This window comes from Phodopus roborovskii, unplaced genomic scaffold (genome assembly GCF_943737965.1).
Source record: "Phodopus roborovskii unplaced genomic scaffold, PHOROB, whole genome shotgun sequence".
NCBI lineage: Eukaryota > Metazoa > Chordata > Mammalia > Rodentia > Cricetidae > Phodopus > Phodopus roborovskii.
Genome location: NW_026125295.1, coordinates 22268911 through 22288925, shown reverse-complemented (window position 1 = coordinate 22288925; position 20015 = coordinate 22268911). Strand labels below are relative to the sequence as shown.

Below are 20015 nucleotides of genomic sequence, written 5' to 3'. Positions count from 1 at the left end.
AAGGAATCATGAATATAGCTTTATTTGATACAAAGATAACTCCTAATTAAAAATAACCACAAAAGAGCAAAATTGGCCAAGAACATGAATTAATTTATAGAAACATCAATCAACTTATGGTCTTCAATGGCAAGTGATTATGCATAAGTTAGTATTATGAGGGAGTTGTGGGTAGTTTATTTTAAAAAAGTAAAATAAAAATAATCTCTTAGGAAAGGCTTTCTCAACCACGTACACACACACACACACACACACACACACACACACACACACACACACACGCACACACTCACGCACACACTCACGCACACACTCACGCACACACTCACGCACGCGATCAAGTGCATTTGGCTACACAGTGCCCCAAATCTTGTGTGTGGTTTGGCATTTCTCTCCTTTTGTGAAAGACACTGCTTTGACTGGAAGGAAAGTCAATGACCTGTCAGAAATATTAACTGGGCATGCTTGAGCCACAGCTGACTTGCAAAGAAGCAGTGAGAGATAGCAAAGCCGTAGAATTACCCTTCCTACAATATCTACATCTACAAGGCTGAGGCAGAAAGATGGCAACTTCCGTCCGTCTGTCCGTCCGTCCGTCTGTTTGAGACATGGTTATACTATGTACCCCTGCCTGGCCTGTACCATGCTATATAGGCCAGTCTGACCTCTAAGTGCTGGAATTAAAGTTATGCATCATCACTTCAGTGAACCAAAATTTCAGGACCTCACCCAGTCTACATAGTGAGACAGAAACCAAAAATCTGGGCCATTACATTATATAAGACCATGTATTGGGGAACTTCTCAAATTAGCTGAGGTAAAGAAACAGTTATTTCTTTCCCATTAATTGATGACCAATACTTCTATAAAATAAAAATAAATCAGTAGTAAAGGAAAAGACATAAAATGCAAGCCCCTGAGTGCTGTGGCAATATCACATTGCTACAGATGGGCCTAAACATTCAACCTTCAGTTCTCACAGACCTTATTTGCAAACCTTGAACATATTAATATCAATTCATAGACAAAATGTTAAAAATAATATCTTAGAATGTACTTACATGTTAACACATAGACCAAAGATAATAAAGCTGAGAATTTGTAATGAACACTTTTAAATTACCTTTTCCTATAAGGACTCCAATTTTTGAGTCCAATTTTTCTGCTGGATCACAACTTCTAGTCACTAGTTTTAGAACTGGAAGAAAAGGTCTGACATCACAAAGTCTTCGAGTTTCATCTTCAAGTTCCTCATATACAGCAGTTTGATTCACACATGCAAACATGTAGGAGTCAATGTCCATAAGGAGGTTAAACATTGGGTAATTGTGAACTTGCTTCCATAACATCTGCAGGGAAAAATATTAAGACGTTACCTGGAATACTGGCACATGTACATACATATACAAGGATGCCCATTGCCACGGTTTGTGTCAAAATTCTTGGGGATAGAGATGAGTCAGCAATTGAGAAAAACCAGCTGGCAGGGGTGGTGGTCCATGCCTTCAATCAGTAGTAGGAAGGCGAAGGCAAAGACAGTGGGATTTCTGTGAGTTCCAAGCTAGCCTGGTCTTCAGAGTGAGTTCTATGACAGCCAGTGCTAGAGAAACCCTAAGGGGGCTGGCTGTGGGTTGGGAGAACACTGGTTGCTCTTTCAGGAACCGGATTCAAGCACCAGTGCCCACAGTACAGCTCACAACCATCAAAACTCCAGCCCCAGGGGATCTGATGACCTCTTCTGACCTTTGCAGACACTATAAGCATGCTACAAAAACACACATGCAGACAGAATACCTATAATATTTGGAAAAAGTCAAAACTCATGTTTAGTAGTAAGGGCCTGTCAATTGCATTACAGATTATAATAGAACAGGACAGGCTCCAATGCTACACAGAGAGCGCCTATCTCAAAAAAACTCAGAGACAAGGATGGAAAAGAAGTGCAGAACAGCCAAAGAGTGAAACACACTGTTCTTTTTGTTCTTGAACAGCTAGAAGCTGAACCATTCCTACAGGTTACCTTTGATGTGCCTTCAGTGAACACAGGAGTCAGACATTCAACCTTGGGAAGCTCATGCATCAGAACTTCAGCTGACTGCCTTGGTTTCCCCCAGCTGACTGCTGCTGGATGTCTGCATGCCCTGATTTGATGATTGCTTTGCTATCTATCTGCTACTTGCTATTTGTTCTTTTACCTTTTTTTTTTTTTTTTTTTTTTTTTTTTGCTACATACTTAATAAGCTCATTCATGCAAAACCAAAAATACATAGTTATAGCAGATCATTCTCCTGACCATATGAAACAGCAAATTAAAATAGGTTTAGTTATATAGGGGATATATGTTCTATATTCCTATGTAATAACACACAACAAAAATATGCAAAGAAATTGCCCATGGAGATTAAGAACCAATGATATTCAACATTTCTAAAAATAATTTTTAATAAAAAAAAATCAAACAGAGTATGATGGTGAAATGGGTCTATAGTCCCAGCACCTGTGGCAGAGTCCGGAGGATCAGGAATTCAAAGTTATCCTCCACTATACAAGTTCAAAGCCAGCCTGCGCTACAAGAAACTCTAAAAGTGTCCAAATTGAAAATCTTAGTATCATACATGTTTCATAATTTTTTAAAAACTGGAGAGTATCAATGGCTAACTCAATGTCAGGTAAGGTTAGTTTTGACATCCTACTTGTCACTGGCAACTGTAAAAGTAAAGAAAGCTGGTGTGGTGGTGCACAGCTGGGATCCTAGTACGTGGGTGGAGGAGATAGGAGGCACCGTTTAAGGCCATCTTCAACTACACAGTAAGTAGAGACCAGCCTGGGCTACATGAAATCCAACAGCCAGGCAGGGTACTGGGAAATGGAGCAGACGGACCTCTTGCAAGTTTGAGGACAACCAGAGTTATATAACAGAGAGACACCGACTCAGAACAAAAAGGACAAATAGAAATTCTCAGCAGTGATGCAGTACCTAAATTCTGTATTTTCTTTTGACTTCAGAATTTACAGTTTTAGAATTCTCATGTGCTGGGGGCTGGAGAGATGGCTCAGTGGTTAAGAGCACTGGTTGTTCATCCGGAGGACCCAGGTTCAATTCCCAGCACCCACATAGCAGCTCAAACCATCTATAACTCCAGTTCCAGAGGATCTGACACCCACACAGACATATAAGCATGTAAAATGCTATGTATATGAATTTTTTTAATCTCATGTATCAATTATTATAAAATATTTCATAAATTTTCTGATTTTCTTATGCAACTTTCAATTGAGTCAAAGTTGGACTGTATAATTTAATGAGACTTGTTATTTTCAAACATCTGTGTTAGATGTAGTTCCTGGTGAATTTTCCTTAGGCTTAGTCTTATAATAAATGCACTGCAGAGAGCAGACAAGGTGGCTCAGTGAATAAAGGCTCTTAATGGCAACCCTGATAACTCAGTTCGATCACCAGCACCCACTTGATGAAAGAAGAGCCAACTCCTGCAAGCTGTCCTCTGATCTCCAGAGCACAGTGGTACATGCACACACATAAATATATGTATAAATAAACAAAGAAATAAATGCTGCTGAGAAGGGTCTCGGGGACAATTAGCAATGCCTGTGGTCAAGGTTCTGTGTTCTGTTTTGGACTAGCAATGAATCAGGCTTCAGGATACAGAGTATATGACCTTGGGCAGGGCCTCACACCTCTCCCCAGACATTTCCTCAGAATCTCAAACAACTGTTAGCTGTGTTTACATTGAAGATACGCTAGCTTCCTGCATTCCCTGTGATCTAGACTTTCCCTTATCAACTGTAGTCCTGCCAGGTGCACCCCACCTGCCCCAGGATCCATCTGGTGAGCTTATTTAGATTCATTAGTGACCAGGAAAAGAAAGAGCCCTACAAGCCCTAAGTTATTTATGTGACTGTTGTTAAAAATAACCTAAACAGTATTCTATCTTCAAGAAGCCCACACGGAGACTGGGCAGTGAGTGGTGGCCTGTGCCTTTAAGCCCAGCACTCAGGAGGCAGATCTGTGAGTTCAAGGTCAGCCTGGTCTACAGAGAAATCCAGTCTCAAAAAACCCAAAAAGTAGCCCATGAGCATCTTTGCCAAGCATGGTGGCACATGTCTTTAATCCCAGTACTTGAGAAACAAAAACAAGAAGATTTCTGTGTCATTCAAAACTAGCCTACTTCATATAGCAAGCTCCAAGCCAGCAAAGGCTACACAATAAGACTCTGTCTTAAAGCAGCCCCCACACAAAGGCTTTATTAAATCCCAACTCTGGGACAGGAAAGATGGTTAAGTGAGTAAGGGCTCAGACCACCATGCCTGATAACTTCAGTTGGGTCCCCAGAACCCACATGGTAGAAGGATAGAACCAACACCCACAAATTGTCCCCTAGAACCAGCTTGATCCCCAGTACCCACTTCTTAGTTCACACCTGTCTGTAACTAGTCTCAAGTGATCTGATGCCCTCTTCCGGCCATCACAGGCACTACACACATAGTGTATGTACACATACATATAGGCAGTAAGGCATGCACATAATTTTTTAAATTTTTTTTCTTTTTAATTAGGTGAAACTCATTGGGCTTCTTCATGAAATATAGTAGGGAACTGTGCCTGACATCAGCTAGTGAGAGGCTAAAGCAGGAAGTCAGGCTCATGACAAGGATGCTGGCTTTGGGGGGTGGAGGGGGCAACCATAACATCACACAACTTTCTTGCCCTTCCACAGCAGTATCTACTAGGTAGCCCAGGCTAACCCAGGACCAACTATGTAGCCAAGGATGGCCTAGAATGCCCCATATTGCTTCCATCTCACAATCCCTCCCCCAACCCCAGCCAAGAGCTGAGATTACATCAAGTCACCATCAGGAGTGTCAATCTTTCTTAATACAGTAATCACATATGGATCAAAAACAAAGGTGTGAGAATAAACTTGTTCATATATAAGAAATAGGACACAAAGATTCAATGTCTTTCAGCTTTATCACATGATTTACACAAATACCATTTTCTTTAATGTTTTTTTCCACTAAGTTACACAGAAAGTAAGTTAAGTCTTGAGAAATTCTAATTATAAACATACCTGTTTAATATAAGAAATGGTAGCTTCCCGAGGTACTTCCAACTGGATATAAATCCCAGTGGGCAGAAGGAAATCCACAGATATGGCGCCATCAGAAGCGATCTGTGAATCCACTGCCCAGATGTCAAGGATGTCTGCCATGGCAGGGGGCATCATAGAGCTGAAGCACATTCATAACCTCGGGGCCCTGGAAGTCAAGTAAAGCAGAAAAACAGCCATCAGCTAATTTCTACCTGAGACATAACAATCCAGGCACACTGGGACATACTTACAGTCCTAAACTATTTGGGATGCTGAGGCAGGAAATCTGTTGAGCCCAAGAGCTAGAAGTCTTGAATATGAAGCACAGCAAGACTCTCAGAAAGAAAATGGAAACCCGCCAATCTAAGGGTGTGTGTGTGTGTGTGTGTGTGTGTGTGTGTGTGTGTGTGTGTGTGTACGCCAGGATCTTGCACTGTATTAGCCTACATTGGCCCTTGAAATCACACCAATCCTTCTACCTCGATTTCCTGAGTGTTGGGATCACAGGTATGTTTTCACCATGCCCAAGTGTTGGTGATCAAACCTAGAGCCCTGACTATTCTAAGCAAATACTACACATATAGAGCACATCTCTAATATAAGTGGATATCATATTATTTAAGAGACAGAGCCTCATGTGACCTGGAGCAGCCTAGAACTTCCATCTTTCAAATGCTAGAATTAGAGGCATACATACCACCATGCTAGTTCCTATTAGAAATACTTATAAACTAGATGTGGTGGCACACACCTTTAATCTTAGCACTTTGGAGGCAAAACCAGGCAGATGGCCAAGCTCATGCCCAGCTTGGTCTACAGAGGGCTACACAGAGAGACTATTACCTCAAACAAATAAAACAAAAAAGGAAGAAAAATATTTTTAAAACAGGGCATGATAGTGCATGCCTTTAATCCCAGCATTTGAGAAGCACAGGCACGTAGAACTCTGTTAGTTTGAGGCCAGCTTGGCCAACAGAGCAAGTTCCAGGACAGTCATGGGTGCATAGTAAAAGACCCTTTCTCAAAAAGAGCACCCTTACCCCCCCTCCACCCCATCCCCCCAAAAAGGAAAAACAAATGTTTTTAAGAAAATAAAAATAGCCAGACGTTGGTGGCACACACCTTCATTCCCGGGATTCAGGAGGCAGACAGAGGCAGGCGGTTGGTTCCCTTTGTGTTTGAGGCCAGCCTGATCTACAGAGTGAGTTCCAGGACAGCCAGGGCTACACAGAGAAACCCTGTCAGACAGACACAGACAGAAAGACACAGACAGACGCCAGACAGAGGCAGGGGGAGAAAAAAGAAAAAAAAAAGAATCCTGACAATTTACTTCCTAGGAGCATCCAAACACTCTAGACTTAGTCTGCTGGGTGTCAGTGCATCCCTCCTGGTAACCCTCTCCTGATGAACTCCTCTTCCCAGCAAGACTGTCTTCATATCTGCTATGGGGTTTTTTGTTACTGTTGTTTTTGAGACAGGGTTTCTCAGTGTAGCCTTGGCCCTCCTGGAACTCCCTCTGTAAACCAGGCTGGCCCCATAGACCCCCTACCTCTGCCTCCTGAATGCTGTTGCCACCACCTGGCTTTGTGTGTGTGTGTGTGTGTGTGTGTGTGTGTGTGTGTGTGTGTGTGTGTATTCTGCTAACTTTAATTAGTGTCATTTGCATGAGGGTGGGTGGAAAGGCATTGACTAGAGCATGGGCAACTAAACTAACTTGCAGCCACTTCTGAAGAAAATAACTCCCCATCCCCTGGCAACCATTACCTGTCAACAGCTCCTCAGAGATGGTAATGCCTGAGCCCCCTCCTCTCAAGGGATCTTTTGGATAATCTGGTTTTAGCTTCATGTTTTTTTGGAGACTAGCTGCTATATACTTAAGATATATGACTTTGTATAAGCAAACTGCTAATCTCTCTAGCCTTCAACACTCAAGAGGTAGAAGAAGTAGAAGGAGCTCGAGTTGAGGCCAGCCTAGTCTATACAGCAAGTTCTAGACCAATCCATGGCAATATAGTCAGACTGTCACAAAAAAAAAAAAAAAAAAAAAATTTAACTGGATTAAATTTAAGAACATCCCCCAAAAAGGTGTCTGAAATAGTCCTGGCATTTAAAAAGCACTAAAAGGATGTTGGCTTATCTGAGGGCTAATATTTAACAAGAACCTGCCATTCTGAGATGAAAGGAACTGTGGTGCCTCTCACTCAAGCTTCCAGTCATCATCCCATTGCTAGGTGGAAGCCCATTTAGAGCAATGTTTCTCACTCTGTTGTTACTTAATTTCTCTTGGGTAACAATCAGATTGTTATGAGGCTTAGCAACCACACTTCTACACTTCTCAGAGTTTTCTTTCATTCATTTGAATTTTCTGTTACTGCTATGTTATATCATTCCTTTGGGATCAAGGGCTGAGGGTGTCACTCTGTAGCAGCGTGCAGAGGATTAACAATTCAAAATCAGTTCAAATAAGAGGTCAAAATTACAAGATAGCAAAATGGCTCAGCAGCGCTGTGCAAGCTGGTAGCCTGAGCTTGATCCCAAAACCCAAGGAAATGTGGAAAGAATCTACCCATGGGCACCAGGCAGCACCCAGGCACATGCACAATACATGTTTTTAAAGAGAGAGATCAAAATGAGGAGTGTACTTTAAAATTATATTCCTCCTGACCAAAACAAATACAATTTACATAACTATTTTACAACATTCCAAAACTCAAAATGTGATGAAGATGTTCAGGAAAAATAACACCGGCTGCTACAAAAACTCTTCCTCCTATTACAACAGCAATATATCTTACGAGTTTGTACAACAGGGCCGCTCCTGCTGCTTATGTACATCTAGAAATTCTGCCTTGTGACACAGGCCTTTCTATAGGACTTATTTGAAGGACAAGTGTTCAAATGACGTTTTGTCCTATTTGTGAATGAAAACCATGCAACAAGAATGAGGGGTTTTTATTTAGGTTGTTAATCTATAAGCCAATACACAGAATCAAAAGCAGCAAGACCCTGGTCACAAAGTTGCTAGCATGTACTGTAGGGTATGTTCTTGTAAAAGACACAACCAACAGTGACTCAAATCCAATATAAACAGCATCACTACAGTTTTAACTAGTTCTTTAAAGCAACAACAAAACACCTCCTACTAGTGTGCAGCCATCATGGTTCAGAAGATTACCACCAGATACTACTTCACCCAGCACAGGGGGGCCCTATGGGTCTTAGCAGATGGAAGAAGATAAGGAAGGTATGCATGAGTAGAGTTCAAGCGGTTTAACTAAGAAAGAAGCAGAACTAGGTGTGGTTGTGCACAACTTTAGTCCCACCACTGGGAAGGCAGATACGGGTGAGTCTCTGAGTTCAAGGCCAGTCTGGTCTGCACAGACAATCCCTGTTCCCCAAAACCAAAACAACCCCCAAAGGGCTAGAAAAATCTTGACCAATATAAAAATATCCAAGTTTCACTACTTAAATGCTGGCTTCTTTATGTCTCTTACTGAACTGGTTGCATCTAATGAGTTCCTGGGCATGTTTTTATGAATGTCAGTGACTCTTCCAAGGATTTCAGATTCTTACTTGTAAGTACCGTGACAATCAGGAATGACTCCTGTGTAGCAAAGGATACTCACATGTAACTTCTGTGAGAATGAGTCATGAGCCAAACTGTACAAGTGTGTAGCAGAGCTAGTTAGTAACCGACAGCCCTCACATCTAGGAATTGAACCAGGGCCAGAAAGCCATCTGGATGGCAAACAGCAACATGAGAAGAATTTTAAATAGCTTCAGCTGTAGAAAAAGCACTGCTACAGGCTTTGGACCTATTTATCTACTGTCACTTTGAAAATAAGTGGTAACACACACAATTTAAAAGTATGTTACCAACACTGGCTTTTCTCCACAGCCATTTTCAGATTTACTTTTTTTTTTTTTCCACAATGGTTTGACTTTGCTTGGCACACTATTCATTTGTTTTAATTTCTTTTCCTTGGTGACCAATTTTCCTCTTAAGATTATCTGGCTATGAATGACAGAATGCATTTGTGAGGAGCTTTCATTCCCCCCTTATTATTGACACTAAAGAGGGAGTGGACAGCGAGGGAAACTAGAAAAGCATCTGTCACAGGGGTCTTCTTGAACATCTTTTCTCTCTGGAGGAAAGTCAAACTGACAGCATCATTCAGTGCAAGGCATTGAGCAAAGAGAGGCTAGTTTACAGGTACAAGCTATCAAGACAAGGACCTGAATTTAATTAATATTTACTAAATATCTACTCTATTAAAGGCACACCACACATTTGACAGAGGAAAGATTTAAAAATACAACACTGGGACCAGAGTGATGGCTCAGCAGGTAAGAGCACTTGCTCTTCCAGAAAACCTGGGTTTGATTTTCAGCACCCACAAGGCAGCACACAACCATCTGAAACTCTGCGGTCCTAGGGGTTCAATGCCCTCTTCTGGCTTCTGTAAGCACTGCACACAAATGGCACAGGCATTCATGCAGACACTTACAGGAGTTGAATGGGAATCACAGCCAATGTGCTTCTTCTAGAGGGTGTTATTTCTTATATGAAAGAAGCCTGTGAGAAGGTGGGTAGAGCTTTGCAGTGATTTCCTCCTTGGCCTACAGGAGCCCCAGCCACAGGAGATGAGCATGCCTGCTGGGAAAGGGGACTACAGAGAGAGTATCTGTTTGGCCTTCCCAAACGTGAGGCAGAAGGGCCAGTAGGAGGAAGCATGGTCAGTGGAGGTAGCACCCTCTGTCTGAAGAGGATCGATGCCATTTTTCACGGGGCCTACTCAGTGTGAATGTCTGGGTGTGTATGGCTGCACACACAGTTTATCCCAACACTCCAGAGGCAGAGGCAGAGGCAGCAGGAGGCCAGCCTTGTCTACACAGTGACTTTCAGGCAAGTCAGAGTTACAATAGTGACACTCTGTCTCAAAAAATACAGACTATGTACTAGCCAGCAACTTGCCCAAATGCATAATCTCAGAATTATTTCATGTAATAACTATTTGCTATAGGATAATAATGAAGTTTTGTTTTAAATGTTTTGTTTAAGACAGTGTGTGTATCCCCAGCTGGCCTCAAACTAGCAGAAGTCCCCCTCCCTCAGCCCTGAGTACTGAGATTACACGATGGGCTACCATGCCTGGCTCCATAATGAAGCCTGCATCCAGGATCTGGGGAAAGCTAGTGAACTTTTGAAAGCCTGACTGTGATAGCTGGTAAGGACCACCTGTTACAGCCTGAATTTTTACAATACAGTATGTGTATGGAAAAGCCTGGAAACATTTCACTTTTGCCACTAAGGAAATGCTCCCATGCTATCAGCCTCTTTTTTCTTTTTTTAAACAATACAAATGCTTTATTCAACAGTTGCAGGGCATCATGGGTCAAGTGGTGGATATCCAGGACCCAGCAGCAAGGTCAGCTTAATCTCCAAGCCTGTCTTTCTGACTCCAGCAGGGTGAGCACATCACCCTCTGGAGCGGGGCCTTTGATGATTCGAATGATAGAGAGGCTGGTGTCATCCATATAAATTCCACGTGTACCTGTGTGCACTGTACCTGTGAACCAGCCCTGCCCAGCTTGGTGGGCTACATACAACTCGTGTCCATGATAGCATTGATCTGGTGGAGAGCGCTATAAATTTAAAATCTTATCTTTTCCCTCCCTTTTCAAATTGTGTTTCTTTTGTGTGAGCATATTGGGGGGTGCACTGTGTGCATTACAGCGTGTGTGTGAATGTCATAGGGTGACTTGTGAGGGGTGATCTCCTTCCACCATGCTGACCTCAGGGTTATCAGGCTTGCTGACAAGCATGTTCACCCACTGAGCCATCTTGCTGGCCCTAGAGTTGGATTCCCCTCAAGCCCCAAGCCAGGTTTTCTTTGTGTAACAGCCCTGGCTATCCTAGAACTCAGGTTGAAGACCAGGCTAGCTGCCTCTGTCTCTGTGAATGCTGTAATTAAAAGAAGTATGGCTTCTTTATCAACATTTAAAAACTGGGGCCTAAGAAATAAGATAACTACACCAATATCACTCTGACAGTCTTGGAACTGTGGCAGAACACCAGGGTAAGCCAAAGATTCCAGCTCCCTGTGCAGTTACAAGTGGCTATATATGAACGCTCTCTGCACTGGAATGCAGAGTGGAAACAACTGCACCAACCTCAGGGAAGGAATTTCCAGGGTGACTACAGCCTGCATCATCTCATTCTCCTTACAATGGTTACACATGACAAACAACAGCCAGAGGGTGGAAGAAAGAGATCACTCTGTAGCAACTGCTTCTTGGGTGAAAACACGGGTAGTCTGCTGTGTCTGGCCATTATTAATTCTCAGTCTGTTACAACGGATCCTCACCAATTTAGTCAAACACATGAAGTTGCAAGGTTATGACTAAAACCCACAATCATTAGTCACAAGTAGTCCAGTATCAAGTGTTTTCCTTCTCTGTCCAAACGGAAAACAGAATTATTAGGAAGAGCAAAAGAGACTCAAGTCCCACCAGCCCCTGCCAGGATGGATCTGCTGCTCATTTCAGATTAACACTTACTGCAAAAACATCAAGGAGTTCACTTCCCAAAACTTGGGCAAACTCTTGATGGCCCAGGCTCTTCAAGAATTAACTAAGAAGTTTGCAGAAAAGAAATGGAGTAGACAGACTGTTGAGGCTCCAGAGTGACTTTCAGCAAAGTATTTTTCCTGCTGGGCATTGGTAGCGCATGCCTTTAGTCCCAGCACTCGGGAGGCAGAGACAGGTGAGTCTCTGTGAGTTTGAGGCCAGCCTGGTCTACAGAGCTCATTCCAGGACAGGCTCCAAAATAATACAGAAAAACCCTATCTCGAAAAACCAAGGGGGGAAAAAAAAAAAAAAGGAAAAGAATGAAAGATATATTTCTGTACTGCAAGTGGAGAAGGATTCTCTAGCATCACTGCTAAAAATGTTTTTCTAGCCAATAATAAAGTCAATTGTAAAAATAAATAAATAAATAAATAAATAAAGAGTGAAGAAACTGCCACTGTGTCGTCAGCACGCCCCTGACTTCTGCCCCTCTCACTCCCTAGGGCTCCTCTATGTTACTCGGCACACTGTATTTTACAGCAGCCACCCCCCCCCCAATAGAAATGAACACGGTGACAGTTCTCCTTTAGCACTCCTGAGAACTACTGTTTTCAAAAACAGCTGCAGAGGCGCAATGAATGTGAACCTGACTTAAGGCAGACATGAGATTGGGCATCAGAAGCTTTAAGTATTTTAAGAAATGTAAGACCATTAAGATTGGAACTCAGGGAGCCAGAGAACAGGCACAGAGCGACAGCAAGAGGCTGAATACGTGTGGTGTCCCTCCTGATATAAATGAACAGGAGACCCAATGAAAAATATTCAACAGGTGGGTACAAAAGTATTAAAGGAAGCATGTTTTAGGGGCAGTGTACAGCTTAGCTAAAACCCTAACTTCAACTTGTCATGAGGTATAAAGCACAGAACTCATACTATTGATACACTACAATGTGAAAAGGTCTATATAAGGAACACAAATCCAACATATAGAGCAAAATAACCAGAAATTTACCAAAGCCCAAATAACCCAAACATACAGGCAAAACTGCTTAATATAATTATTCACTAAAGAAACAAAGACAGAAACCACAATCAGGATAGTGGTTGGCCACACCTTCAAGCCCAGCATGGGAGGCAGAGGCAGGTGGATCTGAGTGAGCCAGAGCTACACAGTGTTACTGTGATATCCACAGATCGGTATTAGCAGGAGAACAAACTAACTCTTTCTTCTCCAAACAGAACATTAAAATGTCACTGCTTTTCATTCTCTGACACTCTTATCCAATATCAGAGGCACATGAACATTTAAGCGAAATGTTTCCATAATAACCAAGAGGAGTCTCAATCAACTCAAACATACGACAACGGAATAAGAAACTGTACTGAATGTTTTACAATACAGGAAAATAATTAAATACAACTATATATATACCCCCATTAATGAATCTCACAAACACTGTTAACAGAAACAGAAAGGGCCAGGTAAGGTAGCACATCTGTTGTACCCACACTACTCAGGGGGCCGAGGTAGAAAAAGAATTGCTACTCTGTTTCAGGCCAATTTGGAATAATGTGAGACACTGTCTCAATTTTTAAAAGGATGGGTGGGGGAGGGACAAAAGAACACATACCGTAAGATTCAATTTACTTAATTATAAATAGCAGCTCAACTATCATTGAGAAAGGAAGGTCACCGATGGTTCCAGGTCTGGTTACAGACCAGGATTGTCCCCCCCCCCCAAAAAAAATCAGAACCATTGGGAATGGTGACATGTACTTTTAATCCAAGCACTCAGGAGGTAGAAGCAGGTGGATCTCTGAGTTTGAGGCTAGCCTGGTCTACAGGAAGACTGTCTCAAAGGAAGAAAAAAAAAAAGGAAAGAAAAGAGTACATATTATTAGAGATGTAAAGACAGATCAAGAGCATAAAGATATGGAAAAAAAAAAACTAAGAAATTGAAAATTCAGTGAAAAGGAAGCATCAGAGGAAAGCACTAAAGTTGCCCAGAGCATCATACCCAGGTCTTATGTCCACTGTTGTAAGTCTTCACAGGCATGTCGTGTGTGTGTGTGTGTGTGTGTGTGTGTGTGTGTGTGTCTGTCTGTCTGTCTGTCTGTCACGTGCATGTTTATTTCTATCTGAAAGTGTGTGTACCTGGAAGGCTATGGCTAATTTAGGGGTCTTCCTCCATGCTCCCCATATTCACTGAGGCAGTCTCTCCAATTAAACCTGAGCTCACAGGTACAGCTGGGCCAGCCATCACACTTAGGGGACCCCTCCTCCACCTTCCAAGTGCTGGAATTACAGGCAGGCTGAGAGGTCCACCCAGAATTTCCTGGGTTCTGGGGTCTTCATATTTGCTGTTTGCACAGCAAGAACTTTAATCACTGAGCCACTTTCCCAGATCCATGAATGTCTTTATGCACGCAAATTTTTCAGTGACGGTCTGGCATCAAGAGACATGTGATGGGGGCCTCATTCTCTAGTCCACTCAGCATGTGGTTTTGGTGTTAATAAAGGCAAACTCCAGACAGCTCTGGTCCTTGCAACTTCTCTTCCAACACTGTTCCCTCCCTCTAAGTAAATTCCTACCATGCACCTGTCCAACTGCTTGTTATATACAACTTTTGTCTTTTCCTCCAAATTTTAAGACAGAATACACATTATAGACTGTAGCAAGGCTTTTGCATCCTGCTAATTGCTGTTTACAACACCATTAATAGTACCTGAGCTCCTACAAGCCTCTGGGCTCAATTCCTAATACCACATACATAAAGTCTAGGTTATAGAGCATTCAGATTAGGAAACTCAATCTGTACTATCCATTTTATACAATTACACATAGAATATATCCTATATGTTATGCATTAAACCAGTAAGCTTCTGGAGATGGAAAGACAGCTCCTTAGATAAAAGTACTTCCTGCACAATCATGAGGACTAGGGTTCTGATCCCAGCATACACAGAACAAGCCAGGCATCGCTGCAATCAGTACCCCAGCTCTGATCAGGTTGGAGATGAGAGCTGCCCAGGCTTGATGGGTTCAGGAAGAGACTATGCTTCAAGGAAATAGGTGGAGCATGATAGAAGACCAAAATTCTAGACGGAATGTGTATACAAAGCAGACTTATAGACCCCACATGCATGCGTTCACATAGTCACACAGTCAGACACACACATCTTAAAGGAAAAAAAAACCTTTGGCCTGGAGAGATGGCTCAACAGTTAAGAGCACTTGTTGTTACAGAGGAACTGGGACCAATTACCAGAACCCACATGGCAACTGACAACTGTCCACAACTCCAGTTTCTGGAAATTCCACTTATTTTCTCCCCCTTAACCTCTGTAGGCACCAGACAAGCATGAGGTGCAAGACATACACACATGGGAGAATATCATATATAGAAAATACGACAAATTGTCAGGTGGTGTTAGTGCATGCCTTTAATCCCAGAACTCGGGAAGCAGAGACAAGCGAATCAGAGTTCAAGGCCAAGCCAGCAGGGAAAAACAGCCAGAGTTTGATTTCTGGAATCCACATAAAGATGGAAGGAAGGAACCAACTGGACAAAGATGTCCTATGAGTATATGAGTGCCATGGCATGTATACCCCCCACGCACACACTAATAATATTTTAAGAATGTCTTAACCTAAGCTTTCACATAAAGCTCTAAGTGTGTAATAGCATGGACTATTCAACACCCTCTTCCACTGGAAAACTGGACTGAGTACAAGCAGACATTTATACTGCCCTTTATCTACTAATTCCTCTGTCGTGTGGCTGTCAAAAGTCTAAATGGGATTCTGGCAACATTAAAAAAAAACAGTGCTGAAAGGTCATGCCATGCAGACAGTCACAGTTTTCATAGTGTCCTTACTGTCTAAGGCAGACTACATAACAATCTGATCAGTTACACTCTGAGTAAAAGCAAAATGTACATTGCCATTGCATTAACAAAGGACCAGAACTGTAGACACTCAGTAAGATCTTTATGAACACCATTTCCAACTGTGTAAACGCCCAGTGCATGTTAGTGAAAAGGACCCTTGAGCAATGAAACAGAACTGGAGGTAGGATACCCGCTTCCCCAAATTCTAGCAGGCAGGCTAAAACTGGACCACTCTGTCCACTCAGGGTTTTGTCTTTTGTTTTGTTTTGTTTTTCAAGACAGGGTTTCTCTATATTGCTTTGGAGCCTGTCCTGGAACTCTGTAGACCAGGCTGGCCTCAAACTCACAAAGATCCACCTGCCTCTGCCTCTTCCAAGTGCTGGGACTAAAGGTGTGTGCCACCAACGCCCAGCCACTCAGGATTTATGAACATGATAAACTTTCAAGCAGATCAGCACCAGGCTTGGTGGCACCTACCTATAACCATAGTACTTAGGATGGGGAGACAGGAGGTTTGGGAATTCAAGGTCATCTTCAGCAACATAATGGCCTTAAGGCCAGCAGGGGCTAAATAAGACCCTATCTCAAAAAACAACATTTGGGAGGTAGGGACAGAATGACCAAGAGTTTAAAGTCAGCCTCAGATACAGAAAAGAATTAGAAACCAGACTATGCTACATGAGACCCTGTCCCAATAAACAACAATAAAACTACAAAAAAGAAAACCAAAACAAAATTTAAATATGCCATCGTCCAAGGAAAAGCCTAATAGCTATATTCAGTTGGGGGTATATTTGGTAGCAGGGCACATGCTCAGCGTGTGTGAGATATTGGGTTAAAGCTGTAAGCACCTAGAGAAGAACATTAACACTGCTCACAGACATGGCATGGTGGTGAGCATCTCTAACTGCAGCATTCTGGGAGCTGAGGCAGGAAAATAGGCCCAAGTTGAGGCCAGCCTGGGCTACAGAGTGAGCCCATATTTCAAACAAATAACCCCACATTGGTCATCCTTTTTAATTGGCATATAAAGTAACAAGTTTCTCCATGGTATATTCATGCATAGGTATGTTTGTACCCTGACACACAGCCTGCTTCACACCAGCCCTGCCCACCCCATCTTTCCATCCTGCCTCTGCCTATTCCCTTCCGCTTTTGTTATTCCCCTCTCCACTTACATATCATGTGTTTTATTACTCTCCCTGACTCACCCTGATTATTCTTAAAGATTTCCCTAATTTGATGCTTCAAAAACCTGCGGGCCAGGCATAAATGATAGATGACTTTAACCCCAACACTCAAGAGGCAGAGACAGGCATATTACTTTGTTTGACTTTGAAGCCAATCTAGCCTAAGAGCTAGTTTCACAGCAGTCAAAGCTACATAGTGGCAATAATGAAACCATCTCAAAAACAAAACAAACAACCAAAATTAATGAGGCTGGAAGAGATAGCTAGCTCTGTGATTTAAGACCACTAGCTACTCTTCTAGAAGCCCTGGGCTTAATTCCCAGCATCTACTTAATTCCCAGCTCACAACTGTCTGTCACTCCAGTCAAGCATGCATGCAACTGCATACATGCGCGAAAAACTCCCATATACAATACAATACATATACAATAAACAAACAATTGGTAAAATTAAAGCTATGTGGTAGAACACTTGCCCGCCCAAGTTTCGATCTCCAGTGCTGTCATACACCAAAACAGGGCAATAAATCAGTAAAAATTATCTAACTTCTTCTGAAATGTGCAAACTTTTGTGGCTGGAGAGATGACTCAGCGGTTAAGAGCACTTGTTACTCTTCCAGAGGCCCCAAGTCTGATTCCCACCACCCACATGGTGGCTCACAACTTGCTATTAACTCCAGTTCCGGAGGATGGTGTCTTCTTCCCACCTCTGAAGGCACTGCACACACATACAATCAAGATAAAGCACTCATACACACATAATAAAATAACAAAGTGTTCAAACTCATGGGTTAGTAAGAGCAATCTGGTTTTTATGTTTGCTTTTTATATCTGGGCTAGGAATCGTCTTGTGCTGTCAACAATACTACCACCTGGCAAATCTTTATTTAAACAACAATAATAAAAACACCTTTATCCAGTAGTAGTTGATCACTAATGTTGATCCTAGGACTCCAGACAGAATAAGTTCAAATTCCAGGCTAGCCTGTGCTATACAGTCAATTTCAGGCCAGAATGGACTACAGTCTCAAACAACAAAAGCAAATAAGCAAATGCCCCTCTGTATGTAGTAGCCCTCTGTAGGTGCTCAGTCCACCTTAAAGAGAGGCCTAGGACTGCCCCCATACCAGCTCTGTCTCAGGAGATTAGAAAAATTACAAGTCCCTTCTATATTCAACTTTGTAGAGAGTAAGAAATAAAGTCTACAAAACTTGACACTTACCTCACAACAAGAGCCCCCATTTTAGCCTTTTAGGAATGTATGACATTACTTATGTTTAAAAGTGAAGTATTCATGAAGACTTTTTCCGATTAGAGGATAACCCTGGAAAATAAAAGGTTGAAAACAAAGTATCAAGATGGATAATGTTAAATGTTTACTACATGTACAACATTTGACTGCTTATAACACACACTTAATAAACAGGTTGAAGATATAACAAGGTTAAAAACATTTATGTTGAGGATCCGTACTCTGTTGTTCTCAGCTTATTAGTAGGCTTTATATATTTAGGACCAAGCTAATTAACTTATAGAATATAATACAAAAAAACAGAAGTACAGGACCCCTCAGGATAGCCAGGCTATACAGCAAGGCCCTGCCTCAAACATTAATTAATTAATTAAAATGCAAGCCCCTTTCTCCATGATGGTTCTGCAAGGAAATGTGTCTAAGCCCAAAGCCAAGCTTAGAGGCTAAGAATGCAGACTAACAGTCCACCTGTCTGTCTGCATTCCGGTGGCCCATTAATTACAACTGTAGTTCCAAAGGCCTTGGAAAATCACCCCACAGGAAAAACCAGCTTAGCCACAATGCTACAAGGAGGTGTCCCCTGACCACAGAGAGATAGAAGACTACAATGACACTTAGTTCAGTGCAGATGTCAAAGCTAACCAGCACCAGATCCAAAGGATTTAGAAGTTGTGCTAACACTGACATCACCAAGGTCAACACTCTGGGTCCAGCCTAATAGAGGAAAGCAGCATCTGTTCAACTGGTTGCTGACTAGGATTCTCTGGACACTGCCAACAAAGCCATGATCACCACAGTCCAGCTGGCTAATCCCAAATGTAAATATTTATCACCATAAGAATATTTAGCGCTAGAGAAAGAAATTTTTAGTATTGTTCTTCCAGAGGACCCAAATTTGAGTACCAGTACTAACATCAGGCAGCTTAAAAAAGCACCTACTAACTAAATCCAGCTCTAAGGAGATCAAACACCCTGGTCTCTGTAGGCACCAGCATTCATGTGCACATACCTACACACAGAAACAAATGTAATTAAAAATAAACTTTAAAAGAACTTTTAATAAGTAAGCCGGCGATAGTGGCTTACACCTTTAACCCAGGAGGCAGGGAAGCATGGATCTCTGTGAATATGAAGCCAGTCAAGGCTACATATTTGAGACCCAGTCTCAAAAATGAATGAATTAATTACTTAATTTATGAATCAATGAATGATGCAGAGTACTTGTTCAGAATTAAGTCTTCTAAGACAGAAGATGGGTTAGTATTAAATTAAGCACTGTTCCTCCTTCAGTAAGGAGCCCTGGGTGACTACACAGATTATATACCCATGATATCAGCCACAGTCAAGACAATAATTCAGGGTATGGTAGAGCATATTTTTAATCCCAGCACTTGGAGGCAGAAGTATCTGAGTTTGAGGCTAGCCTGGTCTACATAGTGAGACTCTATTGATGGGAGATGTCATTCTGTAAATATGTTTCTCTTATTGGTTAATGAATATAGCCCTGTTGGCCAATAGGAGAGCAAGATAGGTGGGACTAGGAGACAAGAAAGATTCATGGATAGGTAATAGGAGATTCAAAATGTAGGACACTGAGAGAGAAGTGTCTCCTGTAGCCTATGACTTTGAACTCCCTCTACATATATACCTGAATGAACATGCCAATATACACACTCATGCCTACCCCTCTTACTTTTGTCCAATTTATCATGTGGGGGTATAGCCTCCTTACTACAGTGATCTAAAATTTATCTATTTTCAAACATAGGAAGACGGGGATAATAGTATAATAAAACCCTCTAGAACCCAGTTTCTTTTTTTATATATAATTTTTTTTATCATGGTCTTTGGTGTTTTGCCTGCATGTATGTCTGTGTGAGAGTGTAGAAGCCCTGGAACTGGAGTTACAGACATGTGTGAGCTGCAATGTGGGTGCTGGGAACTGAACCAGGGTCCTCTGGAGGAGCAGCGAGCATTTTTAACTGATGAGCCCTTTCTCCA

The 20015-nt window shown here is 42.1% G+C and overlaps 1 protein-coding gene across 1 annotated transcript in view; it reads right to left on the bottom strand.

Annotated features, from left to right (window-relative positions):
• Pik3cb (phosphatidylinositol-4,5-bisphosphate 3-kinase catalytic subunit beta) overlaps positions 1 to 18081 on the bottom strand; it is a 75259-nt gene extending 57178 nt beyond the window's left edge. The window contains exons 1-3 of the mRNA XM_051206482.1: positions 17985 to 18081; positions 5091 to 5277; positions 1124 to 1349 (exon numbers count right to left, since the gene is read on the bottom strand). Coding sequence (XP_051062439.1) covers positions 1124 to 1349; positions 5091 to 5261 — 397 coding nt within the window. The 5' untranslated portion in view covers positions 5262 to 5277; positions 17985 to 18081. The remainder of the gene's footprint in view (positions 1 to 1123; positions 1350 to 5090; positions 5278 to 17984) is intronic.
• Positions 18082 to 20015: the final 1934 nt, after the last annotated feature.